This window comes from Salmo salar, chromosome 09, assembly GCF_965601325.2.
Source record: "Salmo salar chromosome 09, fSalSal1, whole genome shotgun sequence".
In the NCBI taxonomy this organism is placed as follows: Eukaryota; Metazoa; Chordata; class Actinopteri; order Salmoniformes; family Salmonidae; genus Salmo; species Salmo salar.
In genome coordinates this window covers 86204168-86226271 of record NC_138299.1, presented here as the reverse complement: position 1 = coordinate 86226271, position 22104 = coordinate 86204168, and the positions used below count along the sequence as shown (strand labels likewise).

Below are 22104 nucleotides of genomic sequence, written 5' to 3'. Positions count from 1 at the left end.
CGGGGGTTATTGATATTGTTCAACTGAGGAGACCTCTGGAAGGCATAAATAGCCGAGGGAAGCGTTCAGGTCTCGCAGTCCCTCCTCAAGACAGCCCAGGCACAGGTTTCACTCCTCAACTTCAACGATAACCACATCTGTATCTGCAAACTCAGTAAGTACCCACTCCTCTGTCGTCTCAAGCACTGCCTTACTGAACGTCAAATGGACCTTTGTGTAGAGCGGATCTGACAAGCATGCATGCAATGAGTACTGCAGGTGTTATGTGTGGAAAGCAAAAGCTATTTGTCACTCATCTAAATGTTGTGAACAAGTGTTCTATGAATGCATGATGTTCCTAATGGCATAAGCTTATTTATATTCATGAATGCGTACACATGTTATTTTGTCAGACTTAATGTCGCCGCTGTTACATTCCTAGGCTTTCATTGTCAGTAGGTTAGCTGTGAATGTTCATACTCATGTAGCCTAATGCCTACAGGTACATTTCAAACGCAATAATAATGAATGAAGACAAATTATCATGTATAGACTGCAAACACCTTAGAATTCTATCAGTGCAGATATTAATATAAACATCTACGTTGATGTCAAGCCTGCATCTGACCTGCTTCTGTTTCCCATTTCACACTCATTGTTGCACTGTGTTTAGGCTAAGCGAGTGTTTGAGTCTGGAACTGTGGAAATGTTTTAAGGCCAAAATTCTTTCCTCCTCGGTCATATGGACCACGTACTTTAAACCAACACAGAAGGAATGTGGTTGGTTGCCCAGTCAAGTGGTGCAGAACCTGAAATGCCCCTCATTCCCCTTTCTCTTTTCCAGCTCAGTAACAAGCATGGAAAGAGACATGAACGTGAGCAGTACTAGCAGTGTGGTGCACTGGCTAGCCAGCCTGACCCTAACCCTGCTTGGGAGTGTCCACCCCATGCCTGTGACCATAGACCCGGTGTGCACGGCAGACACCACTGCCAAGTACAGCCTGACATTTACAGGGATGTGGAGCCAAACCTCCTTCCCTAAGCAGTACCCAATCTACCGCCCCCCTGCCCAGTGGTCCCCTCTCATTGGTAAGTGAAATACTTTTTGGGCGGCAGGCAACCTAGCAGTTAATAGCGTTGGGCTAGTAACCGAAAGGTCGCTGGTTCGAATCCTCGAGCTGACTAGGTGAGAAATCTGTCGATGTGCCCTTGAGCAAAGCATTTAACCCTAATTGATATTTTAAGTCGCTTTGGATAAAAGCATCTGCTTAATGACCAAAACTATAAAATAAAATATACTATAAAATATACTGTTATTAGCCTGTGATCTGACTCCCTTTGTTTATACTGTAATAGTAATCCTATACTGTAGATTCCTATATTCATGAATAAAACATAGACATCAGGTAAATACTATAGACATCTGGTAAATGTATGGTAGTAGACATGCATTGCAGATTTCCACATTTTCCCTATAATTTAAAACTCCTTGAGCACCTGGAAAAGCGGTATATGCATCCAATCCATTACTATTAGTTTACAGTGTGCCTGAAAAGCAGACATTTTAAATACATTCTGAGCTGCTAGTTAAGAGCTACACAAACTGGGGGAAGCAATCCATGTAATATGTTGTGCAATTCTTCCACTCCAGGGGTGACCCACAGTTCAGACTATCATATCTGGCAGCGGAATGAGTTTGCAAGCAACGGGGTGAGGGAGTTCTCTGAGAAGGGCGAGGCCTGGACTCTGATGAAGGAGGTGGAGGCGGCTGGGGAACGCATCCAGAGTGTCTACGGGCTGTTCTCTGCTCCAGCCTTGGTTGGGGGAACGGGACAGATGACCTCAGAGTTCGAGGTCTTTGCAAGGCACTCTTTCGTAAGTTTCTCAATCTTCACAGAGCATTCAATATCTATCTAAAATACATATCTCAATGCCCATCCATCTAATATACCTCTCTCAATGTCCATCTAATATACCTCTCTGAATGTCCATCAATCTTATATACCTCTCTGAATGTCCATCTATCCAATATACCTCTCTCAATGTCGATCTATCCAATATACCTCTCTCAATGTCCATCTATCTAATATACCTCTCTCAATGTGCACCTATTTACTTGAAGAACCTTTCTAAAAGGTATGTCTCTTCAGAAATGTCCAGAAATCAAGTATATTGTCATAGAGAGATTACTATGTAAAACCTACACCACTTATTCTAAACCTTGTACCAACTTTTAATATAAAAGTTTTTTATGAATATCCCAGTAGGTATAGATTAGTAGATTCATATATTTGATGTTCAGTTGCAAACTCTCATTTGCATGGCCCAAAGCTAACAACTGTAGAAATATATATACACTGCTCAAAAAAATTAAGGGAACACTAAATTAACACATCCTAGATCTGAATGAATGAAATAATCTTATTAAATACTTTTTTCTTTACTTAGTTTAATGTGCTGACAACAAAATCACACAAAAATAATCAATGGAAATCCAATTTATCAACCCATGGAGGTCTGGATTTGGAGTCACACTCAAAATTAAAGTGGAAAACCACACTACAGGCTGATCCAACTTTGATGTAATGTCCTTAAAACAAGTCAAAATGAGGCTCAGTAGTGTGTGTGGCCTCCACGTGCCTGTATGACCTCCCTACAACGCCTGGGCATGCTCCTGATGAGGTGGCGGATGGTCTCCTGAGGGATCTCCTCCCAGACCTGGACTAAAGCATCCGCCAACTCCTGGACAGTCTGTGGTGCAACGTGGCGTTGGTGGATGGAGCGAGACATGATGTCCCAGATGTGCTCAATTGGATTCAGGTCTGGGGAACGGGCGGGCCAGTCCATAGCATCAATGCCTTCCTCTTGCAGGAACTGCTGACACACTCCAGCCACATGAGGTCTAGCATTGTCTTGCATTAGGGGGAACCCAGGGACAACTGCACCAGCATATGGTCTCACAAGGGGTCTGATGATCTCATCTCGATACCTAATGGCAGTCAGGCTACCTCTGGCGAGCACATGGAGGGCTGTGCGGCCCCCCAAAGAAATGCCACCCCACACCATGACTGACCCACCGCCAAACCGGTCATGCTGGAGGATGTTGCAGGCAACAGAACGTTCTCCACGGTGTCTCCAGACTCTGTCACGTCTGTCACATGTGCTCAGTGTGAACCTGCTACTCCCTTCACAGAACAGCGCAAACTGGCTCTAACCAGAATAGAAAGAGGTGTGGGAGATCCCGGTGCACAACTGAGCAAGAGGACAAGGACATTAGAGTGTCTAGTTTGAGAAACAGACGCCCCACAAGTACTCAACTGGCAGCTTCATTAAATAGAACCCGCAAAACACCAGTCTCAAAGTCAACAGTGAAGAGGCGACTCTGGGATGCTGGCCTTCTAGGCAGAGTTGCAAAGAAAAAGCCATATCTCAGACTGGCCAATAAAAATAAAAGATTAAGATGGACAAAAGAACACAGACACTGGACAGAGGAACTCTGCCTAGAAGGCCAGCATCCCGGAGTCGCCTCATCACTGTTGACGTTGAGACTGGTGTTTTCTATTCTGGTTAGAGCCAGTTTGAGCTGTTCTGTGAAGGGAGTAGTACACAGTGTTGTACGAGATCTTCAGTTTCTTGACAATTTCTCGCATGGAGTAGCCTTCATTTCTCAGAACAAGAATAGACTGACGAGTTTCAGAAGAAAGTTCTTTGTTTTTGGCCATTTTGAGCCTGTAATCGAACCCACAAATGCTGATGCTCCAGATACTCAACTAGTCTAAAGAAGGCCAGTTTTATTGCTTATTTAATCAGAACAACAGTTTTCAGCTGTGCTAACATAATTGCAAAAGGGTTTTCTAATGATCAATTAGCCTTTTAAAATTATAAACTTGGATTAGCTAACACAACATGACATTGGAACACAGGAGTGTTGGTTGCTGATAATGGGCCTCTGTACACCTATGTAGATATTCCACAGAAAAAATCTGCCGTTTCCAGCTACAATAGTAATTTACAACATTAACAATGTCTACACTGTTTTTCTGATCAATTTGATGTTATTTTAATGGACAACATTTTTGGCTTTTCTTTCAAAAACAAGGACATTTCTAAGTGACCCCAAACTTTTCAACGGTATTGTACATATATGTTTTTACACAACATTCAGAGTCTGCATTTGGGACCAGTTTCTTATTGGCCTCAGCGTATCCAATAAAAGATGTCAGCAAAAATAATTCTTACTGTTGGAACTCTCTGTTGGAACTGTAGTTGAGGAAAGCTCTGGAAAGATGAGAGTACGGAATAATGAAGAGCAGATTAAGACCGCTGATCCTTTGAGTGTCTGCACTAAATTTGAGTTTACTGTTAGACGGACTCCTAGAAACATCCACACATAACCCATCCTACTTCCCCCTCTCTCTACAGCTATCCTTCATAGTGCGGATAGTTCCCAGCCCAGACTGGTTCCTGGGAGTGGACAGCTTTGACCTGTGTGAGGGAGACCAGTGGAAGGAAAGCGTCACACTGGAGCTGTACCCCTACGATGCAGGCACTGACAGTGGCTTCACCTTCTCCTCTCCAAACTTTGAGACCATTCCTCAGGACAAAGTCACACAGGTAAATCTAAAAGAGCCCATGGTTCGTCATCATGTTCATACTGTAGGACACTGATGATGCTGTATCAACTTTGCTAATCAATACCAGAAGTGCTGTTGACAACACAACCTTATTTTGTCCTTTCCAGATAACGTCATCTTCTCCAAGCCATCCTGCCAACTCTTTCTATTATCCCCGTCTGAAGAATCTGCCACCCATGGGCAAGGTCACCCTCACAAAGACCAAGAACAACCAGATCTTCAGCATACCCATGGAGCCCATCCAGTTCAACCAGACTGGCAATGAGATTGGCAATGAGATTGAGGACTCTCTCATAAGTAAGCAAGAAACATTTAAGAAACAAATGCAGTGAACTAATATTTATCGCTTGCTATCCTGCAATCCTACCTCTTTGATAGAAAAAAACTTGCTCAATTAGGTTTTTAACTTAATCATCATCTTATGAACCAAGATTTATTCCACTTAACCCCATTAAAATGAAAGAAGAGAGCAAAGAATTGGCACTGGCCATCTGGCAAAACATAAAGAGTAAAGTAAAGCCTTGCGGTAATCGGATCTGTTGTGCGCCAGCATTGAGTTGGAGTCAGCAAGAGCTGTTCCTCTGTGACCATGGCAACCAGGCAACACACAGGATAAAGGAGGTCAAAGGCATTGGACATTTCCTGCCTCTCAGCACTGATGTCAAGTAGTCCAGCCTTGCTTTTATTTCCACGTTACATCCTCCTGCTTCTCTAATTCTCCCAAAAAATAACCTCAATCTGTGATAGATATCAACCTTTTACTGGCTCATAACATGGGAGCGGGGGGGGGGGGGGGCTAGGCAAACCACAGGATTTTTAAAACATACAAAGTAAAGTTTCTGTAATTTAATTATTCAATAAAAGTTCATCCAGATTTAGCAACCGTAGCCAGGACAGCTACGAGCTTTGGATATATAAAAGCATATATTTTAAAGAATTTCCTTACATTGGGATTTACTTTGGCATGCATACAAAATACATTTGGTTACCCTGTATATTCTATACAATCATAAAATGTCCTGTTTCCTACAGTATTACAGCTATATTTGACATAGCACTTGGAAATATTCTATAAACTATTTTTTCTGATTGAGCAAATGAACTAAAAGTTTAGTATCAGTTAATAAATCAAGTCTTCCCCTTTCGTATGAAATGGTGTTGGGTGGCTTAGCTAAATCAGTTATTTTAACCTATGCCTGAAGGCTTATCCTTGTGTGGCATGTTATAACTCCAGCAGACCACCACACACACACACACACACACAGAGGGGCCCTAGAGCCTGGCTAGAGAAAGGGTCACTGAAATCATATCAACCCCTACTGCTGCATGCTCAAGTGTTACAGGTCTCTGGTCTCTTGCAATTCAAGTGTTCTATGTATTGCTAAAATAATGTCTTAATGCATATCGCTAACAGAGTATATCTGGTGTCCTTCCCACTAGATTCCACCCCTCTGGACTGTGAGGTGTCTGCATGGTCACCCTGGGGCCTGTGCAAAGGCAAATGCGGAGACTCAGGCGTGCGCCACAGAACTCGCTACATCCACCTACAACCAGCAAATAATGGGGTAGTCTGCCCCCCACTGGAAGAGGAGAACAAATGCATCCCTGATAACTGCTTATGACTGGCCGGCAAGGGTACGAAACAGAAAAGAAGATGCTATGCAAGACGACAAAGAGTACGAAAGATGCGTCCGTCATCTCCACTGGAGAAGCCCAAGCTGTAGAAATTGACCCTTTTCTCGCTGGGCTTCCTAGCCTATTCACTGGGAACAGTGGAGGCTGGTGAGGAAAGGAGGGTTCAAAGTAATGGCTGGAATGGAATAGATGGAACAGTATCTAACCATTAGAAAAAAAGTGTAATATCATTCCATTCTATGAGCCCGTCCTTCAATTTAAAGTGGCACCAGCCACCACTGACTAGGAAAGATTTATAAATGGGTCACAGACATGCAATTATTGTGAAGCCTGAGGAGTGAAGAGGTTGTCTAGAAACTCTGCCCTTAGTTCTTGTGATTAATGTTTCCCTACATCATTGGGTTTTCTGAGGTAGCTAGCTATCAGTCTGAAAAATCATTCTTAAATTCAAATCTGGACCTGGAAGCCAGTTCCACTGCTTTTTTTCTTCATTTTCATTCTTCCCCTCTAATCCAGGACTGATTTAGACCTGTGACACCAGGTGGGGCCAACTAATTATCAGGTAGAACAGAAAACCAGCAATACTTCAGACCTTGCAGGGTAAGATTTGAATACCCGTTACAGACGATCAGCAGTGTTGGAAAAAGTACCCAATCATCATACTTGAGTAAAAGTATAGAAAGTTACTTAAGTAAAAGTGAAAGTCACCCAGTAAAATTTTACTTGAGTAAAAGTCTAAAAGTATTTGGTTTTAAATATACTTAAGTATCAAAAGTAAATTTAATTGCTAAAATATAATTAAGTATCAAAAGTATAAATCAATTCAAATTCCTTATATTAAGCAAAGTGGACTGCACCATGTTCTTGTTTTTAGCCATGGGCACACTCCAACACTCAGACATTATTTACAAAAGATGCATTTGTGTTTAGTGAGTCCGCCAGAACAAAGGCAGTAGGGATGACCACGTGTTCTCTTGATAAGTGTGTGAATTTTACAATTTTCCTGTTCTGCTAAGCATTCAAAATGTAAGGAGTACTTTGGGTTGTCAGGGAAAATGTATGGAATAAAAAGTACAATATTTTCTTTAGGAATGTAGTGAAGTAAAAGTAAAAGTTGTCAAAAATATAAATAGTTAAAGTACAGACACCCCCAAAAAACTACAGCAATTTCTACAACAATTTCTCCAGTACTTTAATAGACCAGATGTGTGTTTACAGATAAAGCACTCTTTTCCATGATGATCTCTACTACAGAGAATATATTTATTTACAGGGTTTGGACCTGTACTGTACAGTATCAAGCAGCAGAAATCTCACACTCGATCGTGCTATTGAGATATTGTCAAAATCAGAGAGAAATTGCAAAATGCGTACTTTTCTGAGAAAATGTACCTCCTTGTAAAAAACAGTACACCAAATTTTGTTGATGTTTGTCTGTCTGTATGTATGTTCTTTGTAAGTCCAATAAACTGTAAATACATGTAAGTTGAATGCAATTTTATTTCTAATTGATGTAAAGCAACAATATTTCATACAATCAACAAAATACATCATGCTACACAACAGCACACACCACAGCATAAAATAGGCCTACGAAACACAACGATCTCAAAGGAGTGTCCCTGTCATGAAAATCTTTGTTACTCATTGATGTTGTTTGCTATCTATGCCAAAGCTTTCATTAGTCATACCTGACATACTTCATCATGCCATGTCCCAGGATAAGATATGACAAACTGTCTTTCAAAGTAGTACAAATGAGCTCTTCCCTAGAAAACCCCTAAGCTACAGAAAACCTGAGAAATAGACTGACCCTGGAAAATTCCAAGAAATAGCAATCATAGCCTACATCTGGGCCATTGGTACCTTTCGCTTCATATATTTCTGCATGTTTCTCAAGTGTTGGTCTTATTTTAAACCAAAGACAAATGATGGAAAATTACTGGGAAAAGTAACAGGAAAAATAGACAGATTCTTGGCTTTTGATGGAGGACAGTCTTTGCAGATACTATGCGAGTACAATCTTAGGGGAAAAAGGTGCTATCTAGAACCTAAAAGGGTTCTTCAGCTGTCCCCATAGGAAAACCCTTTGAAGAGCTCCTTTTGTTTCCAGGTAGAACCCTTTTTGGTTCACATTTTACATCACATTTTAGTCATTTAGCAGACGCTCTTATCCAGAGTGACTTACAGTAGTGAATGCATACATTTCAATTCATACAGTTTTTTTCTTTTTTCCCGTACTGGCCCCCCGTGGGAATCGAACCCACAACCCTGGCGTTGCAAACACCATGCTCTACCAACTGAGCCACAGGGAGGCCACTATGTGGTTCCATGTAGAACACTTTCCACAGAGGATTCTACATGGAACCCTAAAGGGCATTCTTATGAGGACAGCTGAAGAACCCTTTTGGAACCCTTTTTTTTAAGAGTGTAGGTTTCATGATGGTACAGTGCACACTAGTTAATAAGTGAACTATTTCATGTTTCTTTATCAGTACATGTGGACTTCTACTACTGGTCAGGCTTACCAGTTTCTCTGCTGACCTTGGGTACCCACTCAGACGCACAGTTTGGATGGTCGGTCGCAGCAACAGCAGGTGTCAGTTTCTCACACCAGAGTTGTCGCCTGCACACTAGCAACCATAAGGCTCATTATACTCTTAACTTTGTCACATACTGTGTGTCAAAATGAATGTGAGGGGCACTGGGCTGTGGGTGCTGTGTTACCTGGCACTGATGGCTGCTATGTACTTTGATCTGGGTGAACAGGAGCAAAAGGGCCTCATCAAGGAGATTCCAGGTAACATGCTGATCACAGGTCAGTTCTATGGGCAGGTGGAGAGGAGGACATTGTTCTGCATGGTTGACAGGTCAGTTCTATGGGCAGGTGGAGAGGAGGACATTGTTCTGCATGGTTGACAGGTCAGTTCTATGGGCAGGTGGAGAGGAGGACATTGTTCTGCATGGTTGACAGGTCAGTTCTATGGGCAGGTGGAGAGGAGGACATTGTTCTGCATGGTTGACAGGTCAGTTCTATGGGCAGGTGGAGAGGAGGACATTGTTCTGCATGGTTGACAGGTCAGTTCTATGGGCAGGTGGAGAGGAGGACATTGTTCTGCATGGTTGACAGGTCAGTTCTATGGGCAGGTGGAGAGGAGGACATTGTTCTGCATGGTTGACAGGTGAGTTCTATGGGCAGGTGGAGAGGAGGACATTGTTCTGCATGGTTGACAGGTCAGTTCTATGGGCAGGTGGAGAGGAGGACATTGTTCTGCATGGTTGACAGGTCAGTTCTATGGGCAGGTGGAGAGGAGGACATTGTTCTGCATGGTTGACAGGTCAGTTCTATGGGCAGGTGGAGAGGAGGACATTGTTCTGCATGGTTGACAGGTGAGTTCTATGGGCAGGTGGAGAGGAGGACATTGTTCTGCATGGTTGACAGGTGAGTTCTATGGGCAGGTGGAGAGGAGGACATTGTTCTGCATGGTTGACAGGTGAGTTCTATGGGCAGGTGGAGAGGAGGACATTGTTCTGCATGGTTGACAGGTGAGTTCTATGGGCAGGTGGAGAGGAGGACATTGTTCTGCATGGTTGACAGGTGAGTTCTATGGGCAGGTGGAGAGGAGGACATTGTTCTGCATGGTTGACAGGTGAGTTCTATGGGCAGGTGGTTTAAAAAGTTCAATGGATTAGCAGAGATCATGATGAAGTCAACCAGGAGGCATATGGAATTTGTTTGATATTCTATTACATTTTTTATTTAATCGTTATTTAACTTTGGAAAATCATCTCTACTTTTTATGTAATAATGGCTTACTCCAAAGCAATCTTAAGCACATTTAGATGTAATAAGAAATGTGGAATATCGTCTGTCAGGTTATTTTCTTTTGGAGTATTGGGAAAAAGAACCCCAACTCCCCTCCACTTGGCCTCACTATCACTGTGATTCAGACCACCATGTCATTTTTCTTTTGCTTCTAGATATTAATTAAAAAAACATATGACAGATTTGGAAAATTCTAATTCACATCCCACGCCTCTGGCCCACATTGGTTGTGGATGCAGTCCAACTCGAATCTAAGGTTTTCCATTTTTGCCGGTGACAGGCTTGTGAGTTCCTCTCTGCTGGACTCTGTTGCTCCACAACCATATCTGAATATTGTTCTGATATTTCCAACGCAGAGGATTCATTTTGATGTTGACCCCAGTGCTGAGGCACAAAGACACAGCCCAGACCATGGAGTACAACTTGAAACCCCTAAGAGACAAGATGCTATACATCACAAGGAAATAATCAAACACACTTTGTTATGAAAAGGGTCATTTTCCAAAATTCTAGTTTCAGAAAAAAGCTGACTATTATTTTTATCAGAACTAGGTCTATAGTACAATACATGAAAACAACAAATATTGTGTTGAGCTACTAGGCCTGTCCTATTAACAGTCTGGAGTGAACTATTCACCAGCCCTTCTTTTGATATTCACAGGAACTAGATGATACTTTTTGCCAGATCAGTGAAGAAACCAATGGGAAAGTTTTGTGGTGGGCTGTTGTGTAGACTTCCATTCAACTATCAGTTGGATTTTGGCAAATCAAAAGACTGAAAGACTTCCTGATTGCAAAGAAGTTGGTTTGATAAGAACTTTAGAGCAGGAATGATGTCTTGCAGTACAATGCACAGTGTCCACTAGAGTCAACTGCTATTCCAAACTCGACTAAGATCAGTGCTGAGTAGGCATCTATTTTACTGTACATCCTTCTAGAGACAATGTATGATTAATAAAATGTGTTTGTTTCATCTTACACAACTATCCCAATTTGTTTTCTCCAATGAATGCACCAAAATGTAAATAATGACGTAGCCAGCCAATCAGAAAGCGATCTGAAATACAAACAAACCGAACATCAGAAGGTAGCACAGGCTAGTTAATTGCTACAGTTGCTAAAGCCAGAAAACGACCCGGAAAGTTTTGTGACAGTTTGCTAGCTAGTTCCATAGAGAACCAAGGGCCATCATGTAAGTCAGATGTGGACCTTTCTTCAGTAAAACATAATTTACTTTTTAATACATACCTGTTCGGGGGCAGCTAAGTAAGAAAAGCTACTGTAGCTAGCTATTTTTATTTATAGTTTTTTTTTTTTTTGGGGGGGGGGGGAGCGTTGACACGCAAGCTAACGTTAGCTAGCTAGCTAGTTCGTCTTTATAGTCCAAATTGGTAGCCATCAATCTATTTTGGCTGATCTCTGCGACTTAAAAGCAAGAAGATGGAATGTCTGAATTTATAACTATGTCGTAGTTGTATGTTATTGTTTTTACTATCTAACATTGGCTAACGTTCATCTCTTCGCTATAGACAATGTCTTACTGGATCTGCTGTAACTCCTGCTTCAACCTCCCTGGTCCTGACCGTAAATTAGCTGTTACCACCTGTGGTCATGTCATCTGCAACGTGTGTTTTCAGAAAGGTAGCAAGTTCTGTCTGTCTATTTAATTGTGCCAATGTACCCTGTTATGTATCTTTAAATTAATTAAGTTCAACATACCTTACGTATGATGCTATATGAGAAAATATATGTTCCTCCATGAAGCTCAGACTACTTGTCGGTTTGCAGTAGTTCTGTCTTTTTTAGAATACACAGGCTAAACTTGAACACATGGACCTCTGCTGGTCGTTGTCTGATGTTACAGAAACAATTCGGCCACACAAAAAACCTAATTCTAGTCAGTGTTATATCGTAACGGCATGCTATTGTATTGTATATAATATTGTGCTCGTTCCAATAACCACATTGTACATTTTCTTTCAGCCAATCAAGGGGAGTGCATGATATGTAACACAAAATGTCAAGTTACTCCTCTCTCAGACAATGTAAGCAGTGATACAGTATCTTATAGATGTGATTATCCTGCGAGGCTCACAAAGAAATCTATTTGATAACCTAAACTTTACAATCTTTACTTTCACAGAGTAGTGCAGAGGTAAAGGCCCTCTTCTCTGACATCAATTCTGTAGCAACCAAAAACTTAACAGAGATAAGCAAGGTATTTATCTTGATGATCATAATAGGATAGGCACATAAGATATTAGCCTATTTATAGTGATCATTTTAAACACCTCAAGGTTCTACTGCATGCATAAAAACAACATATGTATCCACTCTATTAGGTGTTACTATTCCAGGCAAGGCACCAAAAGAGGTTGTTGGCGCATTCCCAGCAGAGGGTGAGGCTGGGGGACATTTAGTTGTACCTCTGCTACTATTTAATAATACCAAAGAGTTTAATGGTAGCCTCTCTCTTCTGGTGTTATAATCTGAAACATCTGTGCTCCTTATAGAATGAAAAGTTAGAAGAAGTTTTACTCAAAATGAAGCAAGAAATGCAGCAAATGTCTAAGTAAGAATGTAAATCATTAGACATCACATAGCATAATTCACTACCACATATTAACGACTGCTTAGTGTGACTTTAACATTCTTATATTTACCAGGAAAATTACAGAGCAGAATGCCTATATTGCCAAACTGGAGAGCACTCGTCAGCATCAAAGGTATCAATATCTTTATGGGTGTTACTGCTTTCTACTCACCAGGTGTCACTATTGTCATCTTTGTTTTTCAAACATGAGACCATGAAGGGGACTCATTTGTTATCAACATATTTTTTATTCAGACCAACTCTTAATGACCATGGTTGGAGATGAATCACATTCCTCTCTCTCTCTGTACAGTGCAAAAGCAGCTTCTACATCACAGCTGAACCGTAGTTCTCACAATGCTCGTTCACATCAAATCAAATCAGATCAAACGCAGATACCATTCAACTCACCCATGTCCCTCTCTCGCTACTCATCTACTACAAGTCTGTAAGTATTACATCTTAGGAAATCTGCATTAGGCCTACACATATCTAAAAAAGTGAACCTTTAAGTTAAAGGTTACAAATATTTAGCCTAAATGAACATAGATTCCAGTACATAGTATATATCCAGGAACAAGATAATGTATCGTGTAACTGTTTTCGGATGGTTTGACATAAAATATGACATGACGTTCTGCGGTTGTCCTAACCCGGTTTGATTTATAGTCTGCATGCTGTAGACTAGTCTAGCTGACAGAGAGCATGTGTCTGTCTACTGGGCTCTCTGTGGGGCCCTTTGCTCCAGACCTCTATCACAACAGCCCTGAGCTGCAGGGGAGAAAGGGGATCCTCCAATGTAAACTGTGTATATCCTGACTTCATTCACCCTAGCTGCTGTTTGGCTTTGCCCTGCAGTACCACACCAGTCTCACCTGAATAAGCTGGGCAGGCTTGTGAACATTATGTCTGAGTGAGCATTTCCATAATCTTTCTTCCCGGGTTCTATGAGAATGAAATGTGACATGCCATGTTATGTGATTTCCCTTCAGGGCAGAAAGCATGGAGGTGGATAACAGAGGTCTGTTTAGGAAAGTATGTGAACCTTTTCAATTGACCAAATATGGTTCAAATCAGAGACAAATATTTAGATTATTTGTATTAATAGTATACTTATTTAGTTTTGAGACTGAATACTAGCTGTGTATACCCTGAATCCAAATCATTCTTTGATGTTTAATACCAGTGATGAGGTCTACGGCAGACTGAAACTGGTTTTAATGATGGAGACGTATGTTTGTGCAAATGGAAATGTTTTTTTCTCCCTGAACAGCCGGAGCTCTCTGGAAGTGTCCAGAGGTTGTCCTTGATCAGCCCTCCACAGGACGGCCGGATGGGTAAGTCTGCTACTCTACTCTGCTCTACTCACAGACAGCCAGATAGATACCTGTGGAGCTATTCACTGCTTACGTAACAGCACAATGCTTCAATGGATTCAACTTCTGTCTGTATCTGAATAAGGTTTTTCGTTTTTGTTTGTAGACTCGGCTATGAGTCTGGAAGCACTATATCTGCGTTTTAGCATACAATATTTAGGGTGTTGCTGAACTTGTGGTGTGTGAATTCTAAATATTGCATCTTTAGGTATCGTCCCCCATCGATCGACCAATCAAAACACCCTAGTCAACCACTCAGCTCGCTCGGCCACTGTCAGGTCTAACTTGTTATAATCACATCATTATCATAACTTAACCATTTATACACCAGTGTGCCATGACACAATAAATGAACTTTGATGTCTTGCCGTCTGTCCTTCCAGCCGCCTGGCAGAGTTGCAGATGACTCCTAACCTGCCGTATAGTAGGAACACAGGGTGGGAGACGCCCGTGTTCAAGCCCCCGTCCGCCTACAGACACTCCTCCATGTCTTCTCTGGTCGTGTCCTCTCTGGGGGTCACCTGCCCTCCACCGTAACACCGCCAAGAGTCAGCCATCACGACGGCACAAGGAGACGTCTCTAATCCACTTCAATGCCCTCCACGATTGACTTAGCTAGAGTATCAAATCACCTGGCAATGGTTGAACTCTCCACCGTGGAGAGATGAGCTGTGGAATAGGAAGTGTTGTTCAGAAATTGAGCCCCCTTCACACAGGGTTAAGAAGAGTTTGGAAGCAGTGGTCTGTTGGTTGTGTGTGCAGTGTAGCATGTATATTGTCATTGTAATGGATTACATACAGTATTACAGTATTACTTGTCACAGTAACAAATAAAATTTAACAAACCAATCAAATTGATCTCTCAATAATTAATTGACCAATAAGACACTGAAATCACAAAACCTGTACTGTAACCTCTGTACCACTGTAACCTCTGTACTATAACCTCTGTCGTTAATCATTAACAAACCACTCATCTGATTGGCATGTTTAGAGGTTGTGATTTGCAGTACAATTAGTTAACACCCACAGTGAGTCCCAGACAATGCCAAGCGTTCCATTGGCCTCCAGCATGACTCACCCAGGACAGGACCAGCTCTACTCTCTTCTGTCTCTGGGGGGCCTGCTGCTGCCTGCCTGTCCCTCCAAGGCATTTTCAAGGTCAACTAATCACAAAGGCACTGTGTGAAGAGGTGTGGGCAACATAATTGTGTTATTTCTTCAAATAGCTTGTCTAACATGGCAGATATGACACATGATTAGAACAACCTCCATGGCCTCTTGATTGCTTCGAGCCCCAAGGGCAGGAAACTACTTCTTACAAGCACAGGTTTTGGCTGTCATAACTACTTTAAGGATTTACAGACTTTCACAGGGCAAAAGCGGTGGTTTGCGTGCAAAAGTAGATTGCAGGGTGAATGTTGGATTGGAACACCTTTAGTAAGAGGGCAGTTAGACTCAGAAGGCTACACTTCCCAATCCCTTCTGAATCAGCCATCTGCTACCAGTGACCTGCTACCTTTCAGGACAAAGATAGAGGAGACCTTGGAAGCACACTATGATTATTTCCTGTAGTTTCAATGTTTCCTTAAAGCTTTTAACAGACATGATGACATGGAATGATGACACCCTGAAGACATCTGTGGAGGGAGATGGGGACAGTTCATTCATTTATGTGAACTCAGGCAGCTGTGGGCCGCAAATGAAGCATGATGAAACACAGGAAGCATGGTGGGAACATGGGTCTGACCTGGCAGAACAAAGTCTCCTGCGGGCCGATGAACCAAAATGACCCTCCTTGTTTGTCTTATTAGAATTCAGCCTAAAGCTATTTGTACTGCCAATGCACATTACTATAATGTACAGGTCCCTTGGCAGAACATTTCAAAGCACCACCTATTCTCAGTTTGGACATAGAGAAATATGATTAGGGAATCCCCAAAAAGTAATTCTATTCTGATAACATTTCAGGGAATGGAAATTCCATTCACATTGATTGGCAACTGACTTTCCACTCAAAATGAGTCATGCTAAATCCCTGTGTTGTGCACCCTGTGATGAGTGCAGTGGAGCCACAAGCGGTGTTCTGTACTGGACACTTACACATACAGTGCATTCAGAAAGTATTCAGACCCCTTGACTTTTTCCACATTTTGTTACGTTACAGCCTTATTCTAAAATTGATTTAAAAAAAATCCCCCTCATCAATATATACATAATACCCCATAACAAAAAAGCAAAAATAGGTTTTTAAAAATGTGTGCTAATTTATAATTTAAAAAAATGTAATAGCACATTTACATTTTTGCCTTTACTCAGTACTCTGTTGAAGAACCTTTGGCAGCGACTACAGCCATGAGTCTTCTTGGGTAGGATGCTACAAACTTGGCACACCTGTATTTACGGAGTTTCTCCCATTCTTCTCTGCAGATCCTCTCAAGCTCTGTCAAGTTGGATGGGGAGCGTTGCTGCACAGCTATTTTCAGGTCTCACCAGAGATGTTCGATCGGGTTCAAATCTTGCCCCGAAGCCACTCCTGCGTTGTCTTGGCTGTGTGCTTAGGGTTGTTGTCCTGTTGGAAGGTGAACCTTCGCCAATCCCTGACCAAGGCCCTTCTCCCCCAATTGTTCAGTTTGGCCGGGCGGACAGCTCTAGGAAGAGTCTTGGTGGTTCCAAACTTGTTCCATTTCAGAATGATGGAGGGTACTGAGTTCTTGGTGACCTTAAATGCTGCAGAATTTCTTTGGTACCCTTCCCCAGATTTGTGCCTCGACACAATCCTGTCTCAGAGCTCTATGGACAATTCCTTCGACCTCATGGCGTTGTTTTTTGCTGTGACATGCACTGTCAACTGTGGAACCTTTTATAGACAGTTGGGTGCCTTTCCAAATCATGTCCAATTGAATTTACCACAGGTGGACTCCAATCAAGTTGTATAAACATCTCAAGGATGATCAGAGGAAACAGGATGGACCTGAGGTCAATTTCTGTTCTCTATATTTGTTTAATTTGGTAAAATTTCTAAAACCCTGTTTTCTCTTTGTCATTGTGGGGTATTGTGTGTAGATTACTGAGGATTTTTTACTTATTTTAATCCATTGTAGAATAAGGCGGTAACGTAACAAAATGTGGAAAAAGTCTAGGGGTCTGAATACTTTCCGAAGGCACTGTATAAACACATATAATTACATGCATATGTTGCATGGACATATGACCCCCCCAACACATATGCATTCTCACAGGCAGATATACTTTCACCTACACACACACACACACATACACACACACACACACCTGGAGCTCGTTAGCTCACTCAGAGGTAGAAAGACAGGCTATCATGTTGGGTTAGGCAAAACCCTATCCCCTCTTGCTTCTGGGCTAAATCTGTGTGGATTTAAACCCTGGGTAAACTCCTAATATGGCTTTAAATTTAAATTAGTCAAAGAGTTTTCCATTGTGCCAAGCGAGAGCAGAAACAGAATGTACGTGCTCCCACACAGCAGGCACGGCGGAGCGTTTCATTGTAAAACCGTCAATCTAAAGGCTGTAGGCATAGGGCCTACACGTGGCTGACTACAGTTTGACGAGCCCATCACTGAATCCACCTCATGGACACGTATTTTATTTATATTCAGCTGAGATTGAACAATGCCTTAATTGTGTTGTACAGATGCACAAAGTACATTATTCACTTCATTACGAGACATGCAATAAAGAGGAGTTGAAAACGAGTGTGTCGAAAGTGTAAGTCAGACCATAGAGTTGGATTACCAAAACGAGAGAATACAGACGTGGGCATGCTGTACCCCATTGGGCCCTGTGTAGTGGCATTTCTGACTCAAAGACAACACTGTCAAGAGTCATAATCTGGACCTGTCTAATTTGGTCACAATTTTCAGGCCATTCCATAAACCTCAGAACAAGCTCATAGCACTTCATGACACTGCCAACTTGTCTCTTTTCGCACTGGCTACAGTTGCAAGATTTTACTCGACCAATCTGTTAAATAACAAAGATAAATATTAGAGCTGTAAGCATGTGATCATTACTGAGAGCAGAAGGAGAACCCAGTTGTGTAGCTTGTCGTGATGTGCCTGTCCAGACAGGTATCTTTGTATAATCTGTGTTTCCTCTGTTGCCCACAGCAACACGCGCCGTTTCGGTAGCTTTTCATGGTTGTGAATGACCACAATTTAAAAGGAATCAGGTGTGAACAGACGCTATTGTATATGAGAAATGTGCATGAACTCCTGTGCTTCACTGGGATTTGGTATAATTTCCTGTTTGGGGTCCAGTGAGAGTGAAATTCAGCCCTGGGGCAAGCTGTCATTGTGTCAAAAAGAGGCAGAGAGAGAAATGTAAATCAGTGCTTTCTCTCCCTCCTGAATGGCTGCAGGGCTTACAAATGAGTCGTGCCACTTCACCAAGGAAAATAAAACAATTTCTAATGGTGGGCACAATTATTTAACATTCACAGTGTGTCCTCTCATAGAGGCATACATCTGCTTGATAAAATGAAATTACATTTAATATGCTCCAGTCTTAAATCGGATATTCTCACAAGGCATGTTGTTCTTGTCAACCACAATTTAGGTGGTTGACAGGTATAATTACAGAAGGACTTATCTCAAAGATAAATTATTCTCTTTGCCCACACATGCTGTTCAGAATACGTTGTCTCAAGTTCTGTAGAAGAGTGATATGGTTCTTGCCTGGCTACCCATCCACACCGCTCTGGCCAAACGCCACGCCCACTAACGTTTCTTCTCAATGATGTACAGAGAAATCAGTAGAGCAGTGAATCTCAATTCAGGACGAGTCGTCAGGTAAATATGCTTTAGGCTCAGTTGTCTTCCTGACACCAGCTACCTGTGATATGAACCAGTGGTCAGTGGCTTGCACTGTAATGCACTAGACTCCCATGGACAGCCTCTGATTTCAACACAACTTTATTTAAAACTTCTTCAGGATCGGTGGGACGGTTGAGCTAACGTAGGCTAATGCGATTAGCATGAGGTTGTAAGTAACAAGAACATTTCCCAGGGCATAGACATATCTGATATTGGCAGAAAGCTTACATTCTTGTTAATCTAACTGCACTGTCCAATTTACAGTAGCTATTACAGTGAAACAATACCATGCTATTGTTTGAGGAGAGTGCACAGTTATGGACTTGAAAAGTAATTAATAAACCAATTAGGCACTCAAACTGGACAGTTTTATCTCAATCTCGTCATTCAAAGACTCAATCATGGACACTTACTGACAGTTGTGACTGCTTTGCGTGATGTTTTGTTGTCTCTACCTTCTTGCCCTTTGTGCTGTTGTCTGTGCCAAATAATGTTTGTACTGTGTTTTGTGCTGCTACCATGTTGTGTTTCTACCATGTTGTTGTCATGTTGTTCTGCTACCATGCTGTGTTGTCATGTGTTGCTGCCTTGCTATGTTGTTGTCTTAGGTCTCTCTTTACGTAGTGTTGTGTTGTCTCTCTTGTCGTGATGTGTGTTTTGTCCTATATTTTTTAAAACATTTTTATTTCAACTTTATTTAACCAGGTAGGCTAGTTGAGAACAAGTTCTCATTTGCAACTGCGACCTGGCCAAGATAAAGCGTAGCAATTCGACACATACAACAACACAGAGTTACACATGGAATAAACAAAACATACAGTCAATAATACAGTAAAACAAAAGAAAACTAAAAGTCTATATACAGTGAGTGCAAATGAGGTAAGTTAAGGCAATAAATAGGCCATGGTGGCGAAGAAATTACAATATAGCAATTAAACACTGGAATGGTAGATGTGCAGAAGATGAATGTGCAAGTAGGGATACTGGGGTGCAAAGGAGCAAGATAAATAAATAAATACAGTATGGGGATGAGGTAGGTAGATAGATAGGCTGTTTACAGATGGGCTATGTATAGATGCAGTGATCTGTGAGCTGCTCTGACAGCTGGTGCTTAAAGCTAGTGAGGGAGATATGAGTCTCCAGCTTCAGAGATTTTTGCAGTTCGTTCCAGTCATTGGCAGCAGAGAACTGGAAGGAAAGGCGGCCAAAAGAGGAATTGACTTTGGGGGTGACCAGTGAGATATACCTGCTGGAGCGCATGCTACGAGTGGGTGCTGGTACAGGTCGCAATGGTGGGTAGTGTATGGGGCTTTGGTGACAAAACGGATGGCACTGTGATAGACTGCATCCAGTTTGTTGAGTAGAGTGTTGGAGGCTATTTTATAGATGACATCACCGAAGTCGAGGATCGGTAGGATGGTCAGTTTCTATATATATATATATATATATATATATTAAATCCCAGCCCCCGTCCCCGCAGGAGGTCTTTTGCCTTTGGTAGGCCGCCATTGTAAATAAGAATTTGTTCTTAACTTACTTGCCTAGTTAAATAAAGGTTAAATAAAAAATATATATTTGGGCAGTCTCGATACAACATTTTGAACAGAAATGCAATAGTTCATTAGATCAGTCTAAAAATGTGCACATACACTGCTGCCATCTAGTGGCCAAAATCGAAATTGCGCCTGGGCTGTAATAGTACGTTATGGCTTTTCTCTTGTGTTTCAAAGATGATGGCACAAAATAAAATACATAAAAAGGTTGTTTTTTCTTTTACCAGATCTAATGTGTTATATTATCCTACATTAATTTCACATTTCCACAAACGTCAAAGTGTTTCTTTTCAAATGGTGTCAAGAATATGCATAACCTTGCTTCAGCTGCCTGAGCTACAGGCAGTTAGATTAGGGTATGTCATTTTAGGTGAAAATTGAAAAAAAGGGTCTGATCCTTAAGAGGTTGTTCAAGGGAGAATTTGAATACAACTTTTGTTTAAGGGGGAATTTGAATAAACTTATGTTTTAGGATGAATTTGAATACAACTTTTGTTTAAGCGAGAATTTGAATACAACCTTTGAGGATAAAGATCTAAATTGTGGATTTGATACATTTGGGAGAGTATAAATAGCCTCTATGGTGGTCTATGAGTAAAAAGAGGATAAGGGTGGGGTGGTACTGGCCGGCCCACTCATGTTCTCTTAGTCACACACAGACATCCCGCATGTGAAGGGCCTTTGAAGGCCCTGACTCCAACCCATGCTTGAGTGATGTCAGCCGGGCTGTGGAAGTCCTTTCCTGTCAGACAGCTTGGCAGGATGTGTAAAGAAAGTCTGAAAGACAACCCTGAGATTAGGCTGCTTTTGTCACGGCTCCGTGGCAGACTTTAGAGGCCTTGGCCTCTTTCCCATCACAAAGATTTCCTTTCTCACTCTGCATCCCTCTCTCTTCACCAGCACGGTAAACATCTGGGGGAAACCACGGCCTCTTTAGCTTTTTTGTGTGGTTTTTATTTCCCCAGTTTTAAACGGTGGTTTTGTTGTTCTGAATATCAATTTGAAAAGACGGAGGTATGCAAACAGAGGGAATTATTCTCAGCCAGATATTCACAGGTGTGTCCTTCATGGATGCCGACTTCATTCATCTGACGGTTCCTTTCAGTGAGCACCAGTAAAGACCTCTGGACACTTTTCCATCATCACAATACAGTTGGTATTTGCACAAGTGCCTAAGAATCTGGCACAAGGGTTCACACGCTCTCTTTTTCAGCACTATTGATTCTTAAACATTACAATTAAAGCATGTCCACCATTGGTATTAATATATAGTGTATCACTAATATATAGTATCAATATATTAGTGATTTGGATTTAAAGCCCCCATTCACAATTATCCGAAATTTATATTTTATTGTCAATCAACAAAAGTCTTGTTTTGAAGGCTGAACTAGCAAGGCTACATACTGTCACTGAGTGTTCCAGAATGAGACAATTCTCACCCTGTCGTCCTCATTGAGCAGCTGTGAACTCAACACCGATGTCTGTCAACAGCACAGGTGTGTGTCATCTGCTTCAATCACTCCGCTGAGAGCTTCTCAACCCTGAGTCCGCACGCAAGACTTGTTCATCTATCATCTAGAACAAAAACACTGACAGACAGCTAAATTAGTTGCTCTGACTGCCCCTATCTTTTTAACAGCAAAATGCATTTTAAA

General features: G+C 41.7%; 2 protein-coding genes, 1 long non-coding RNA gene and 1 other non-coding gene across 5 annotated transcripts; 2 read left to right on the top strand and 2 right to left on the bottom strand.

The window, feature by feature from the left end:
• The first annotated feature begins 87 nt into the window (after positions 1 to 87).
• On the top strand, positions 88 to 7733 carry spon2b (spondin 2b, extracellular matrix protein). Its single transcript, NM_001140189.1, is given in 6 exon segments — positions 88 to 154; positions 824 to 1068; positions 1631 to 1854; positions 4402 to 4593; positions 4721 to 4910; positions 6054 to 7733. Coding segments are annotated over 5 exon segments (1020 nt in total). The 5' UTR covers positions 88 to 154; positions 824 to 836; the 3' UTR covers positions 6236 to 7733.
• Positions 7734 to 8490: 757 nt separating this feature from the next.
• On the bottom strand, positions 8491 to 8565 carry trnaa-ugc (transfer RNA alanine (anticodon UGC)). Its single transcript has one exon. It is a non-coding gene; the product is annotated as a tRNA-Ala (tRNA).
• A 1807-nt stretch (positions 8566 to 10372) lies between these two features.
• LOC106612001 (uncharacterized) lies at positions 10373 to 11883 on the bottom strand. Its single transcript, XR_001330209.3, has 3 exons — positions 11794 to 11883; positions 11054 to 11131; positions 10373 to 10506 (listed from the first exon to the last, which is right to left on the bottom strand). It is a non-coding gene; the product is annotated as an uncharacterized LOC106612001 (long non-coding RNA).
• Positions 10501 to 14891, top strand: rnf212 (ring finger protein 212). 2 transcript variants are annotated; one of them, XM_014212757.3, is made up of 12 exons: positions 10501 to 11266; positions 11604 to 11715; positions 12058 to 12119; positions 12218 to 12292; positions 12417 to 12473; positions 12588 to 12646; positions 12741 to 12800; positions 12981 to 13115; positions 13660 to 13702; positions 13941 to 14004; positions 14252 to 14321; positions 14427 to 14891. In XM_014212757.3, the coding sequence occupies exons 2-12, from the start codon at positions 11607 to 11609 to the stop codon at positions 14578 to 14580; spliced, it is 888 nt and encodes a 295-aa protein (XP_014068232.1). In that variant the 5' UTR covers positions 10501 to 11266; positions 11604 to 11606; the 3' UTR covers positions 14581 to 14891. The 2 variants fall into 2 exon arrangements, with proteins under 2 accessions (XP_014068232.1, XP_014068234.1); XM_014212759.3 differs by lacking the exon at positions 12058 to 12119.
• Positions 14892 to 22104: the final 7213 nt, after the last annotated feature.

What these genes read in the sequence shown, in the direction of transcription:
- rnf212 (XM_014212757.3), top strand. Translation starts at nt 11,607, where the DNA reads ATGTCTTACTGGATCTGCTGTAACTCCTGCTTCAACCTCCCTGGTCCT. An exon ending in TCCACAGGACGGCCGGATGG is followed by an intron (nt 14,005 to 14,251) that starts GTAAGTCTGCTA and finishes TTGCATCTTTAG; the next exon opens with GTATCGTCCCCCATCGATCG. An exon ending in GCTCGCTCGGCCACTGTCAG is followed by an intron (nt 14,322 to 14,426) that starts GTCTAACTTGTT and finishes CTGTCCTTCCAG; the next exon opens with CCGCCTGGCAGAGTTGCAGA.